We start from the raw sequence: 14,162 nt of genomic DNA on the forward strand, positions 1-14,162 counted from the left end.
CTAATTCGGGTCCCAAGTCTTAAACTGCATCAAACATAATGCAGGAGTTATCGATCTTTACCTCAGTTTTACTTGTACCCATTGTTCTTTGCTGTCACCAAAAAGCCAAATTATAAACGGATTGCTTGAAACATTTGGATTGATAAAACCTGTTAGAATGATTCCTGGTCAGCTTTGATATGTGACACATATGTTATGGGGACATTTTGTGGACAGGGAAGAGGGATAAGCGGATGAACTTAGAGTATTATTGTTGGTGGCTAAACAGTATCATGTAGGAAAATCATAGAAGAATGTGAGTGGTGCAAGATGTAGAGGAACTCCATCAACAGTGATGCAAGCAGTTATCCTATTCCTAACTTAGATATACACTGAAAGATTGTGACGTGCTCAAAGAATACCCTCTACCATAAATACAGACTTTAGGAATGCCTGAAAGGTGCAAGGCACATCCCCATGTTGTCTAGTTTTGTGGTTTGCCAGCCAACCAATATGGAGAGAGAAGGCAACTGGGATATCCCTCTACAATGGCATATTGGTGGTTCTGTGATAATAATTGGGAAGCGATCCACCACAGTAAAAAAATACTCACTGTTTACGGTACCTGCTAGTGCATTAATATTGTTCAGTCCAACAGTAGCCCCAGCCAATCCCTGTAGAGTTCCCAGTGAGGTCAAGGAATTCATTGCCGCCCCAGCATTGGAGTTTGCAGATGATCCAGGTACTAAGCATTGAAGAGTAAACAGAAAGGTAAAGCCATTAAAAATGAGTGAGGAGATTTCTAAATGAGCAGAAAAGCGGTTGATCATATTGTAAATGAGCAAAATGTATATGTAAGTGCTCACAAACCAGGTTCATAATACAAAAATGTAAAACAAATCATGCAGACTTTTTACAACGTATCTAAATGTACAACAATTGCAGCCCAATACAATTGCATATTATTTAAGGCTAAATATTGTAATCACTTGCCATTGCCCATTGGGTTGCAATGGGTATTTAAGCAGTCTAACCATGTCTGAACGGGATGATCATGCTTTTTTGGGTACTAGGACTTTTAAAAATGATAATGATTAGGCGTTCTATTGTGTGTACTTTGTAGAACACTGGTTTCCACCATGTGGGTTCCATCTGGATCTAGGAAATAATCTCCTTAAGGCCAAACCTCCATTACCTGGGATTTTCCACAGAATCTTGGCTCTGATCCTTGCCCTAGTAACTATGGTTTGATCTCACCTCAATCCCATTGTGTTCAGAAGTTACAATTGATGCTAAATATGTATTTTGTTGCAAAAGGAGGAAATGCACGAAGGGATGAAAATATATGCAACATATGGAGCAGTACACAAACCCACACACACACACACAGATGGCCCGATTCACCAAGGCCCTCTGCATTTGTGGCGTAGGCCCGCAGTAGTGTTGGTGGTACTGAACTCGTGCCCGGGACCTCTGTATTGCAGCTGCCCATTATGGAGGTCCCGCCACAAGCACGAGTTCGGGCCCCCTCTACCACAACTGCAGGGCCTCGCCCACAAGGGCAGAGGCCATTTGTAAACAGTGTCCTGTCTTTTTTTGTCTCCCCGCACAGCTCCCCATTTACTAGACAAGGTATAGGAAGGATATGAAAGTAACAATAAAAAAGAGAGAAACTAGTTGAATCTAGTTATGTTTAGAATTTTAATGCAACAATAAAAGTATATTGGAACAAACAAGTGCTTTTAAGGCAAAGAGATATAGGAGTGACACGAAAGACACACAATGAATCATGTAACAGACAAGTGCAGTAGACCCATTCTCTGTAGTGTAATCCCTGGGAAAGGAGAAGAATAGAGGAGTGTGTGTGAAGATATGGCATGATAATTTACTTAATGATGGACAGCAACTGTGTGTACCATGTCCTCTGCATGTCGGTGTAAGTGTCAGGGCCATGGGGGCTAATTGAGGAGAGTGAAAAAATGGGCAGGGTGGAAACTCTCACTGCCTCCTCACACATTACCAATTGTGGAGTAGTCTGACAGAAGGTTAATAATTGCATATTAATGCACTAGGAGTTTCTAGTTTTTATTATCATAGTTTTGTCAACTTGTAGAGTGAATCATATTTCTGGAAAAAAACAATATTTTGACAAACTCCGAATTAGGTACTGGACAAAAATCAGTGCATGTGGTTTACCATGAAGAAAATAGAGACCATATAATGCTGGAATGTTATCCCTAGACTCTCTCTGACAAAGCGGAGCCTTTGATTGTGTTAACTTAGAATAAAACACCTGTACTTTGAGATTGCTTTTTTATTTTCATCTGTGGTGTTATTGTTTCTTTAGCAAACACGTCCAAAGGCGAGAAGGATTGAGATGCTGTGTTCCTTTGTATTCTGGCCCTCTAACTTGAAACAATCCTTCTTCAGCAGTAAATTGAATGCAAGGAGAGTAAACAGGAGATCTCCCAGCCTTTGCTGTCATTCATGTCAAGCAACCTACATTTCTCACCCATTTCGGTAATCCTTTCGGACCCTGCCGCTTCTCGGGTTAATTGCAAAGGAAGTGCTACCCATTGCTACCTAGCACTTGATATAGGGTAACGTTGTCAGTTGTCTCAGTCACAAACATCTAATGGACTACAGTTGAATGTACGCACTGACTTTCTCTGATGCTTAGACACTACCTAGTAACAGACCTACCAACAAGACCATCCCACCGTGTGTTAAACGATACCAGCTATGCTACAGCTAAGACGATCTCCTGGTGAGGAGACTATATCACACAGTGGTAGTGTTGGACCCGTCAGCCTTAGGGTGGTCTTCTCCACAAACTTTTGCCTTACTCTTCCACGTTTTCTGATCTTGTTTTTGCTGGTATTAGGACACTGTGCACTTTACAACTGCTAACCAGTGCTAAAGTGCTGGTGCTCTCTCCTATAAACGTGGTAATGTTGGCTTTTTCTCAATTGGCTTATTTAATTTACTTATAGGTCCCCAGTAAAGTGACACTACATGTGTACAGGGCCTTTAAAATTAACTGCTACTAGTGGGTCTGAGCACTGATTGTGCCATCCAGTTAGCCAGAGCAGGGGAGGCAGGGATTTCCTTGCACTTCAAAACCACGGTCTAGAAGCTTCTCCCACCTTCCAGAACTAGGGCACCAGGTCATAAAAGCTGGAGCTCAGAAACCACCACTTCAGTACACATCTGGACCTGTGGATACTCTATCAGGAAGACTGCTGGGCGGTTGAAGGACTGCACTCTGCATGGACTGCTGCTTTGCTGTGCTGACCTGCTGCGTTCTTGCCTGGATGAGAAGGACTGGACCTACATCTCTTGAACCCAGAGGGACTCCAAGTCCAAAGGCTAGCAGGCTTCTAACAACCTTGCATCTGCACCTAGACTGTGCCATCCATGAGTATACCCTGCGAAGTGGTGCCACACCAGTTCTGGACCCATGGAAGTGTGCTTAAGGTGCTCTGCCAGTCTGTGGATCTAGCGGAACCAACACATCTCCTCTGCTGCATGGCACAAATCCGAGCAGAACTGATGCTCGCCACTGCTGCGTTGCTTGATTAGTTGCAAAGGTTTGCATCACCACTGCACTCTGCATTATCTGCAGAACCACTGCTGTGCAAATGCATCACACCGCCGCCTCGCCACGTCTCGCAACCGACACATCACCTCAGCTGCTAGATGATCTTCGACGCAGATCCACGCAACGCTCCGCAACCCAGGAGTTAAGGTACTCTGTTCAGAGGACCTAACTGGGTCCCGGGAGCCGACCCATGCTCCATCGGGGACAGCCTGAACTTGTGACTTTGTCTCACTCCAGTGGGACCAGATATCCACAGTGGGTGATTTACGGCTTTTGCCGCTATTTTCGCATAAAAACTTTAAAATTCAATATCTTCTGTTCTACTAATTGGATTTTTGTTGTTTTGGTCTTGTTCTATTTATTATAAATCACTATTTTTCTAATACTGCTGTGGACTTCGTTTATGGTGGGTTTTGACTGTTTTTACAGTTTGAAGTGTTGAAAAAACCTTTACACATTACCTCTAACTTAAGCCTTAGATGTTTTTGACCATTGAAGTTTAAGAAAATCACACTCTACTGGCTGTTGTAGGCCTTTAGATCCCATAGCAGATGTTGTACTCCTTTAATTTATAAACCCCACTGCAAGGTACAAGTCGCTTTTAATACTTTTTAACAAAGTCAAGCCTGGGTGCCTGTTACACTAGCAGAGGATTTTCTCGGAAGTCTCTATATCCAAATAATAAGAGGTCAAATTCCCTGCAGACTGTTTGAGGTGATACCAATATGTTTATGAATGGAGACCAGTTGAAGGTTGCACTTTTAGGATATTGCTTGTGATTGTGGTTCCAACTGCCCCCTCTTGCTTGTACTTTCCATGAAGATAAAGGTAATTAGCCTTGTTATGATTCATAATCACCGTTCAAAACAAGTTTGGTCATGCTCTTTATTTTTGGTTTAGATCTACCTTATTTGGACAGTATTGCTTTACTCCTTATTAGTTGCCATGGATACCAGTTATCTACTTTCCACCTTGCTATCTTGAAAACAACATCAATGTGAAGGAGCCTTTGCAGTTGGCCTTGATGGATGATCGTGCTGCTGACTGGAATGGAGTAGAATAGACATTTTTAAATGGGAACCCCATGGCCTTGAGGCTAGAAGAGGAGTATTTTGACTGTCTGGTGATATTATATGTGCCTGGTGGTACAGCGCCCTGCAGTAGGGGCTGATAGGGAAAGACTGCTGTGGAAGCAGAAAGAGAGATCAGATGGAGAGAAGTGTGTTTCCTTTCCTGAATATCTAGAGTTGGGCTTTAAAACTTTACTTTGCAGACTATTGGAAAGATAGGCTGTCGTATCTAGCACTTAGAGACCTGAAATGTGGAACTCATATTACATTGAGGCTGAAGGTATAAGAGGCTCAACACAGGGGCCATGCAACAGTCTTAGAAGATGGGTTTCAGTAGAGATCAGAGATGTTTCCTCTTGGACTTTGGAATATTCGGTTTTGCACCACTTGGATGTCCAATATTTAACAACTCTTCATATCCTTCATTCAACTGTACACCAGCATAGTGCAGATTGCATTCACCTACCCACCAATGAGGCCTAGTGTTGAGTACATTATGTAAGACCTTATATCATTAATTGCTCACCTCGCGTATTCTTATTTTTTGGGGTGGTTACGTTTGAGTTTTTTCTCTTTGTTGATGGATTCTTCTCTGCAAGGACTGATTGCGTGTATTAAATAAAGTACACTCCCTAGGGGAGCGTAATCGCAAATCCATGGAAAAAAGGAATATAATATATTGCTAATGTAAAGGCAATACTAGCGGTCACCTGAATCTTATTTATTCCTATTCTATCTTGTGGTGAGAGGAAATTGGTTTTATTCTATAATGCAAAGGTTATCAATTGTTTTTTTTTCTTCAGAACAGTATATACGTTTCCATAACTTGGGATAGTTTTCAGCATATATTATTCATGTGCATGTCTTCCTTTCTTATCCACTATTTACATTTTAATTGCTTTACTTATGCATTCTGTACATTTCTTGATAAGTTGTTTTAATCCCAACTGTTATTCATTGCTTGCATTTTTTTCTGTCCATAGCTAATTATGAGATACGAGGCAGGCAGCCTCAGACACAAGCCACTTATGAATGTGGTGCTCGGAATATTGTGTATATTGGATCGTATTTGATTATAGTGGAAGTACACCCAATCCACCAATCAAAAGGGAATAACTGGTACCATGGCCTAGCAGCAAACTTTGTATTTAAATGAAAGCCAGACTAGTCCATATCCTGGAGAAAATAGGTAAAGCATGTGTTTAATGCTGGATAATCGCCTAAAGTATTGTAATAAAAATAACATAAGCAAAGGTCAATTATTGGTAACTTAAGAATTTGGTTTTGCAATGTCTTAGTGGTGTATAAATCTACTTGCCTTAATGCTATTTTCCAATATCTATAGGAATATTAGGCAAATGATTTGCTAGTTTTTATGGTATATAACGGTAGGCCATTGGAGATCAGTAATGTCCTATAAAATCAGAATATAGATGGTTTTAGTGGAATTAAGGCCAATTGAATCTCAGACATAAAAATGGTGTTCCCTCCATGGAAATAGAAGACTTTACTTTATTCATTGGACGACATATTATTTAACTTAAAATACAACATTACGAAGTTTTGAAAACAATATTTTGTTAATTATACATATAAGGAATAAACAAGCTAGAGGTGTAGAGAAATTGCCAGATGGGCATGTATAAAATGCATTTGTCCACTTAGAAAAGAAACATCCAAGGCAGTGTTACCGGAGTTGAATGTTTATTATCTCATAAAACATAACATCTGTCCAACTGCCAACAGTTCTTGCATGAAGCAATTAATAATTATGAGAAAAGAAAAAAAAACAATGTTGGATGGCCCTTAATGTCCCATCAATATCACATTAGGCCTGGATGAAATGGTTTTATATTTTTACATAAAAATGAATAGAGTGTGTCCAAATTACCTGTAAACAATCCCGATCCTTGAGAATTACAATACCCTGCAATAGAAATAATCTTTACTGACAAGTCATTCAAACAGCAGCATACTCCAAAAAACAGCTTTTGACAAGGTAAACGGTCTGCAGGCCATGGATTAGTGCCTCATATAGCCATTTGGGCATCTTTTATCTTAGAAACTAAACGAATGTGCCCAACTGAACCACTTTAGATAGGATTGTGGAATTTCTTAAAAAGAAAAAGAGAAATGGACCAGAGTCTTAATATGGGGCCTGTTAATGTGAGGCCATAACAGCAGACATTGGAGGTACTGAGAACCCCTAATTTAATTCATGGCTAACATTCAAGCATTAAGGGCAGAGAACGATGTTCTGCCAGTACCTGCCTTTATTTCAAAACCTGGTATATATTTACGAGAGGGCAGGAGAGGTGCAGTTTGTCTTGTACTGTAATATTTACATAGTACTTACTACTTCTATGTGGGGTGCTAAGGCGCTTGCCTACATTGGTAGCATGCTACACCATGTAGGATGTGTGGTTGGAAGGGTGGTGTCTTTTGTTTTCGATTCCATGTGGGAAACGTTAACACGTTTTGCGTGAAGACCACCGAGGTGCGGTTATGTTATGGAACGCAGCGCTTATAGAAATCCAGGCACGGCTAGAAAGTCAGCAGGATATTAACGCCTCGAGTTAATTTTTCATTCATTAAAAATAAAACGGTAACCATACTTTCAAACAACAAAGAGGAATCGCAGTCTCCTAACCACAGAACACCAGGAAGAGAAAAAGGGATGTGCTCGTGGTGAGGGCGCAGAGAGAGAAGACGGAGTGACGCGGACGCAAGGAGGGGAGAGCCAGGCGAAGAGAAAGAATAGAAAAAAAGTGTGAACCACAATGGGAGAAGCTATTTTGGGAACACTTCATCCCAGCAGCCCCCTGCTCATTCTGCCGGGGTGGGGGCTCTTCTTTGTGTCTTTGCATTGATCTTGCACAGCGTTTGGGTACCCCCGCTCTGCTAGAGCTGCGCCGCGCTGAAAAACTGCCAAATGAAAGGAGAATGCAGGAGGAGGCATCATTATAAGAAATAGGTCATTGCCAGGGACCTGATCTAAAGGCAGCGCGCAAGAAGAAGAATTCCTATTAAGCCAGAAATAAATGTCCTTTTGTACACCACGCAGGAAGAAGCGACAGCGGCTGGATTGAGGGATAAGCAAAATAACAGTTTAAGCTTTCACTAAAATAAGCCTCGCCCATACGACAGCTAGTCGAAAAGGTGGCTCATGTAAAAGGGGGAGGGAGCCTTCATTGAGCTCCTCCATTGGACTGTTTGGACAATGCCCAGCCTGCCAATCCTCTTCATTGCGTATATGCCAATGCCTTACGTTCTGTCGTCAGCATGTACACTAGATTGGGCTCCTAGAGGTCTGCTTCATGCAGCACAAAAAAAAATATTTAAAAAAATACCCTCCCACCCCCAACTCTAATGAAAAATGGTGTCGCGCACAGTCAGACTGTTCGACTGCACCGCGCAGCAGGACCTGGCGCTTGGCAGCCACATGACCGGCAGAGCCTGGACGCCTCCTGACTGCAGCAGGGAAGGTCCTAAGGAGGCAGAATAATTAAGTAGTGACAGAGGCATCATCATTATTAGATAATCACAACCCTGGGGCCTTAGGAGCAGCTAGCACTTGTAATCCCATGGGGTCTCATTATTTTACAATAACCACACCTCTTCTCTTTAATTTATTCTCCATAGGGGTTAGTTTTCTTTCTGCGGGGTGGGGTGGTGTTGGGGTGGATGGGAAGGGGGACAGAGAAAGAAGAAGGGGAATGAAAGACTATTTCGCCTGCTTCAGCTGTGGTAAGTGAATATTCTGGCTCTTTAGGATGTAGCAGAAGAGTTTAGATGACATGTGACTGGGATAAATGACACCAGTGTATGTGCCACCTAGAGGACTCCCTTTACCCTACAACAGGGGTACTCACAAACTTTCTCTCGGGGGCCAAATTTACAGTGTGGTTTGTGGCTGAGGGCCGCACCGGTGGAGGCGGGGTCAGAGGGGGAGGGGCGGGGCTAAAGCAAAAAAAAATTGTGACCATGAGGTTGAACACAGGTCCCTGCAGCAGGCGCCTTCGTCCACTGAACCACCAGATCTGGCATACACACATCTCTCTCTCCCTCTCCCTCTCCCCCTCCCTACCCTCTCCCTTCCCCTCCCCTCTCCCTTCCCCTCCCTCCCCCTCTCCCTACCTCTCTCCACCTCCCTCTCCCTCCCTCTCCCCCCTTCCCTCTCCCTCCATCCCCCTCCTCTCTCCCCCTGTCTCTCCCCCTGTCTCTCTCCCTGTCTCTCTCCCTGTCTCCCTCCCTCCGTCGCCCTCCCTCCGTCGCCCTCCTCCCTCTGTCTCCCTCCTCCCTCTGTCTCCCTCCTCCCTCTCTGTCTCCCTCCTCCCTCTCTGTCTCCCTCCTCCCTCTCTGTCCCCCTCCTCCCTCTCTGTCCCCCTCTGTTGCCCTCCCTCTGTTGCCCTCCCTCTGTCGCCCTCCCTCTGTCGCCCTCCCTCTGTCGCCATCCCTCTGTCGCCCTCCCTCTGTCGCCTCCTCCCTCTGTCTCCCTCCCTGTCTCTCTCCCTCCCTCTCCCTCCATCTCCCGTCCTCCATCTCCCTCCGTCTCCCTCCATCTCCCGTCCTCCATCTCCCTCCGTCTCCCTCTATCTCCCGCCCTCCCTCCCTCCCTCCCTCCATCTTCCTCCCACCCTCCCTCTCCCTCCCTTCCTCCATCTTCCTCCCTCCCTTCCTCCATCTCCCTCCCTCCCTCCATCTGTCTCCCTCCGTCTCCCTCCCTCTGTCTCCCACCATCTCCCTCCCTTTGTCTCTCTCCCTCTGTCTCCCTCTCCCTCCATCTCCCTCCCTCCGTCTCTCTCCCTTCGTCTCTCTCCCTTCGTCTCTCTCCCTTCGTCTCTCTCCCTCCCTCTTCCTCCCTCTCCTTCCGTCTCTCTCTGTCTCCCTCCCTCTGTCTCCCTCCCTCCCTCCGTCTCCCTCTCCCTCCCTCCGTCTCCCTCCATCTCCCTCCCAAAGAAAGAAGGGGGTCTGGGAGTTATTAGACCTCAGTTTATAATAAATGTGAGATAACGTGTGCCTTGGTGCTTTCACTGTATCCGGGCAGACTCGAAATGGTGTCTGCATAAAGCAGACGATGTGAACGTGAAATCGAGCGCAGTTAACGGCGGTGTGTTCCAGGGTGACCAAGGGCGGTACACTTTTAACATCCTGGGCTCCTCGCCCAGTTGACCGGGGGCGAGCGGTCCGTGTGACTATAATTGAATTGATGGACACGAAGACAAAGGCTGACCGAAGCGCGGGCTTCGGCTCCAACATAGATCATCCAACCGGAGGGTTCCCTTTTCTCCACAGCTCATTGGAGAGACAGCCTGCAGCCTCCGGTTGAGTAGCCAATCATTGCACACTGCGGGCTATTTTCTAACGTGGGGTGGGAGCTTCAGCCAACCAGAGCAGCCCTCCGTCTTCGAGTGCATAATAGGGCTCTTGCCTGCCTGAACTCCATTCTTCCTCGCTCGTACTCCGGTACGATGTCTGAAAGGTCCGCGGGCCGCCAAGGAAGGCTTGCCGGGCCGCTGGCGGCCCGCGGGCCGTACTATGAGTAACCCTGCCCTAGAACAACTAATAGCCTGGGTGAGCCACCGCCATTCAGATGAAAAAAAAACTTGAGTGCATGAATGTTATCTCAGTGCCCTTCTCCCACCGAACAGCCAGACTCAAGTAGTCAGCACTGTAATGTGAAGGGGAGGCATATGCTGCCACCAGGTGGAATGACATAATGTGTATTTGTAAAGCGAGCATTCACCCAAGGGTATCTTTGCACTGAATAACAAATGTTTATTGTTACTCATCTCAGTGGTACTGCCATCACTCATGCTCTGCACCATCACAATCTCTACATCCCTGTAGCAAAAATGGAGTCAACAAATTCTAACTACCATTTAAACCCCTCAGATTTGCTGTGCCTACCACATTGCCATATCTTTATTGAGATTCCAGCAGGATCCTTCTACACCCGCCAAGTCTCAAGCACTTTAACTGGCCAAATGTCTACTCTGAGTGCTGGCCTTGGGCCACTTTGGAATGCAACACTTTTAATATCATGTCTACATTATACAGAATGCTGTGTACATGTAGACAAAATTGTCGTAAACCTGTTTGGACCAATTTATGTTCTATGTATGGGATCTCACACGTTTATGCAAACACCTGAAGACATGAAGTTCACATAAAATAAATGTGAGAACTTGTAATAGGAAGGAGAGAAGGATACCTTTGATTCCCTCTAGGCAAGGAGAAGAGAAGCAAGAGGTAGTCTCTACTTTGTGTTCCCGCATTCATCATCAATCTAGTTAATCTAATTAAAAGATGGCAGTACATGGATAACTTTTTGAAGAACCTGAATGTGCACTTTTGGGTGGGTGGGGCATGGCACCCATGTCTGGCTTACCATTTGGGAGGCACCTAAGGTGTACCAAACCTGTGTCCCTCTGGGTCCTTTAATTTAGATGAAGTAGAATCACCCCTACAGTAACCTGAGTGGAGGAGACAGGCAGTGAACTGGGGAAAGCGGTGTAGAAAGTGAACGGCGCATACCTGGCTGGACTCACTTCCTCATAGGCTTAATGTTTGCTGTCAGACAGCAGTGTTTCTTGGCATTAGGCCTTTGCCCCATGTAGGCCGTATTTGCAGCCTCTAAGTGGTGTCCTCGCACTGTGATCAATTTCCACCAGACAAAACTGTGGCTATCAGTAAACTGGAGAGAGCACTCAGCTATGCTTGGAAACACAAAGAACTGGGGTCTCTTTGCTCCCTTGTATTTTTCAACTATCATTGACACCAGTCCAGATTTTCCATGTGTACCAATATATTCAGGAATCATGTTTACCATACTATGTTTGCCATAATGAAATGTCTTCCATTTAATACGATAGAATCCCATGGTATTTCATACCCACCTCTCTGTGTGGCCCAAATATACCTCAAAATAGTTCCATCCTCTATGATTGTAATTTGTGTTCCCTTCCACCTTATAGCTCATGCTTTACATTTAGACCTCTGACAATGCTGGTTTGGAGCAGCATATACCACACACGTACTAGGCTCTAGGGCCTAGGCACTTGAACAACAGCTGATAACATTTTACCCAAGTCAGCAGTACTCAGATCGTGGCCCTCAGAAAGATCCAACGCTCAGTTGAACCTGTCAAGTATTAAACTATGGTCCTCGATCAGGCATTCAGCCCTCTCATCTGTTTTGACAACCAAAAACATCTCTCTGACTCTTCCTTTGCAAACAAGTGTATCTTCTCTAAGCCTACTTAAGCCACTGGCATAACATAAGCCCCTGCAGTTCAGGGGGTGGGGGGGGGGAGGTCGAGCTCCAGTGGGTCCCTCAGCAAAAGTACTAGTTGGTGGGCCAGGGAGGGGAGCCCCCTCTCTGTACTTTGCAGGGGGGCCCCCGTCAAATTTCGTTTAGCCACTGTCTTAATCCGTAGGTTTCTCTTTTCACAAGTGCTTTACTGGATGCACTCTCCCTAGGGTAGTTATTTTCTCCATACAACCAACATCAAAAAGGTGAAATCTCTGATGACAGTCTCTGCATAGAGACCATAGGATTATATGACTGTGCAACATCTGAGGTGACTTCTGATATAAGAAACAGGATCGCACCCATCATAACCCTGGCACCTGTCTGGTGGTGGTAGCGGAGGACAATAAAGCAAACACTCAGACTGAAGTAAAAACCATCTTATAAAACTAAGTATACGTCTTTGGTGACATTGTGCGATTTTACATTTCTAATTTACTATACACAATATTGACTAAAATATTACTTAATTTTAGGCCCTGTGAAAAGCTGTAGAGAGAAGAGACAGCCATTTTGACAGACCAAATATTCAGAGTGCAGGTGTCATCCAGTTGATGTGGTTACATCTGTATCACCAGTATAACGTATACAGCACAAATATCACCCTAGCGGTGCACGCAGACGCTAAATACGGCCATCTTTAAAAAAAAAACATTTTTTTAAACATTTACAACAGTGTGCGGTTTGTGCCACAATATCTCAACATTAAAATGTGTAACAGCACGCAATATCTCTTAAGAAGGTTATTCAGGTGAACAAACAGCATCACTGAGTTACCAAAATGTTGCTGATCATATGCACAAACATATCACCATTGCAGTGTTCACAAGCACACAGTATTCACCACAGGGATGCTCAGGGGTATACAATATCACACTTTTGATGCTCGCATGTCCACATATTACCATAGCAATGCTCACAGGCAAGAAATATCACAATGGGGATGCACACAGACAGACAATATCACCATTGCGCTGTTAAAAGGCGTAAAATTCCACCGGGTGAAAGTTCACCATCGCAACAAATCCTCACAAGGATGCTCGTAGGAGCAGCATACCATTATGATGAGATTTGCAGTCACTCTGATGCCCAGGGCACACAGTATCATCACCACTATTTTATAGTTAAAAGCACAAACCACAACCTGCATCAAATAGCTTTAGTTTGTAACCGCTAGGGAAAATTGCATTGTTACACCTTAATTATCATGACGTGATGAACTATATTTTATCTTGAAACTGTTTTGTATTGTGATGCTTTTATGATTTTATATCGAACTAAAGCTATTGACTGACTGACAACCTGTGGCCACGTGTGTTTCTGGCACAAAATCTCCCAAATAGCTTTTCGGTCACAAAATATAATTATTCTGACGTTTACAGTCACAACATATAGCGGGCTTTCACGCACTCCTATTACACTATAAAAAGGACGATGAGGGTAGAACACATCATCCTCTTGCAGGTTTCGGGAACAAAAAATTCACCATTTGATGTTGGTGGACACAAGAGACCAACATTATCAACTTTCAAAAAGAGAATGTTCCTTTAAACGCAGAATTCGGCCTGCGGGAGAATTAAGGGTCTTGTTATCGTTCTCAGGAGGACAACAAGCTAGGCGGGCTGGGGCTAGGTACATGAGCAGAGCTCCTGGTGCCAGCATGTTCGTCCTAAAGAGCTGGCATCGGCTCCCCTACTGTCATGATTTAATTTAAATCGTGTTTATTCCGTCAACTCTAGTGTACCTAATAATTATAGAACACAGCAATTTTAACCAGGGGCAATTTAAACTATTCTTCTCTTTTGTCAGAGCGGGAGACAAAAACGCCATCTCTTTGCTCAAGCTGCTTTTGTGCATATGAAAGCTAACCTTTCGAGCTTTCAGCTCGGAGATGCTAGGGAGCTTTGTGGCAGCGCTGCGGGGAGTCTCTAATGATATGCAGGGCCTGAATCATAGATTCACAATTATTTGAATTTTTTTTTTTAAAAAAGACGACGATTGTTTAGGGGATGTTATTGTTCGTTCTTTCGGAAGAGATGCTACATTAACAGTCGACAAAGTATTTTTTTTAAAGCGGTATTTTGCTTTTGGAATGCTGTTTTTAAGGTCTCCGAAATTAAGCGAAACTCTATTGTTGATGAAATTTGCAAGCTAGACATGAGCACTGCTGAGGGAGGGAGGTCATAGGGATAGTTGCCTGC

At 44.3% G+C, this 14,162-nt stretch overlaps 1 protein-coding gene across 38 annotated transcripts in view; it reads right to left on the reverse strand.

Annotated features, from left to right (window-relative positions):
* CELF2 (CUGBP Elav-like family member 2) overlaps positions 1–14,162 on the reverse strand; it is a 1,172,172-nt gene that overhangs the window by 63,528 nt on the left and 1,094,482 nt on the right. For 22 of the 38 annotated variants that reach the window (XM_085653524.1, XM_085653486.1, XM_085653484.1 and 19 more), the window contains 2 exons: positions 6,542–6,577; positions 593–724 (listed from right to left, as the gene is read on the reverse strand). In XM_085653524.1, coding sequence (XP_085509650.1) covers positions 593–724; positions 6,542–6,577 — 168 coding nt within the window. The remainder of the gene's footprint in view (positions 1–592; positions 725–6,541; positions 6,578–14,162) is intronic. The other 16 variants (XM_085653509.1, XM_085653493.1, XM_085653512.1 and 13 more) reach the window with 3 other exon arrangements.

Source organism: Triturus cristatus, chromosome 4_1, assembly GCF_964204655.1.
Source record: "Triturus cristatus chromosome 4_1, aTriCri1.1, whole genome shotgun sequence".
NCBI lineage: Eukaryota > Metazoa > Chordata > Amphibia > Caudata > Salamandridae > Triturus > Triturus cristatus.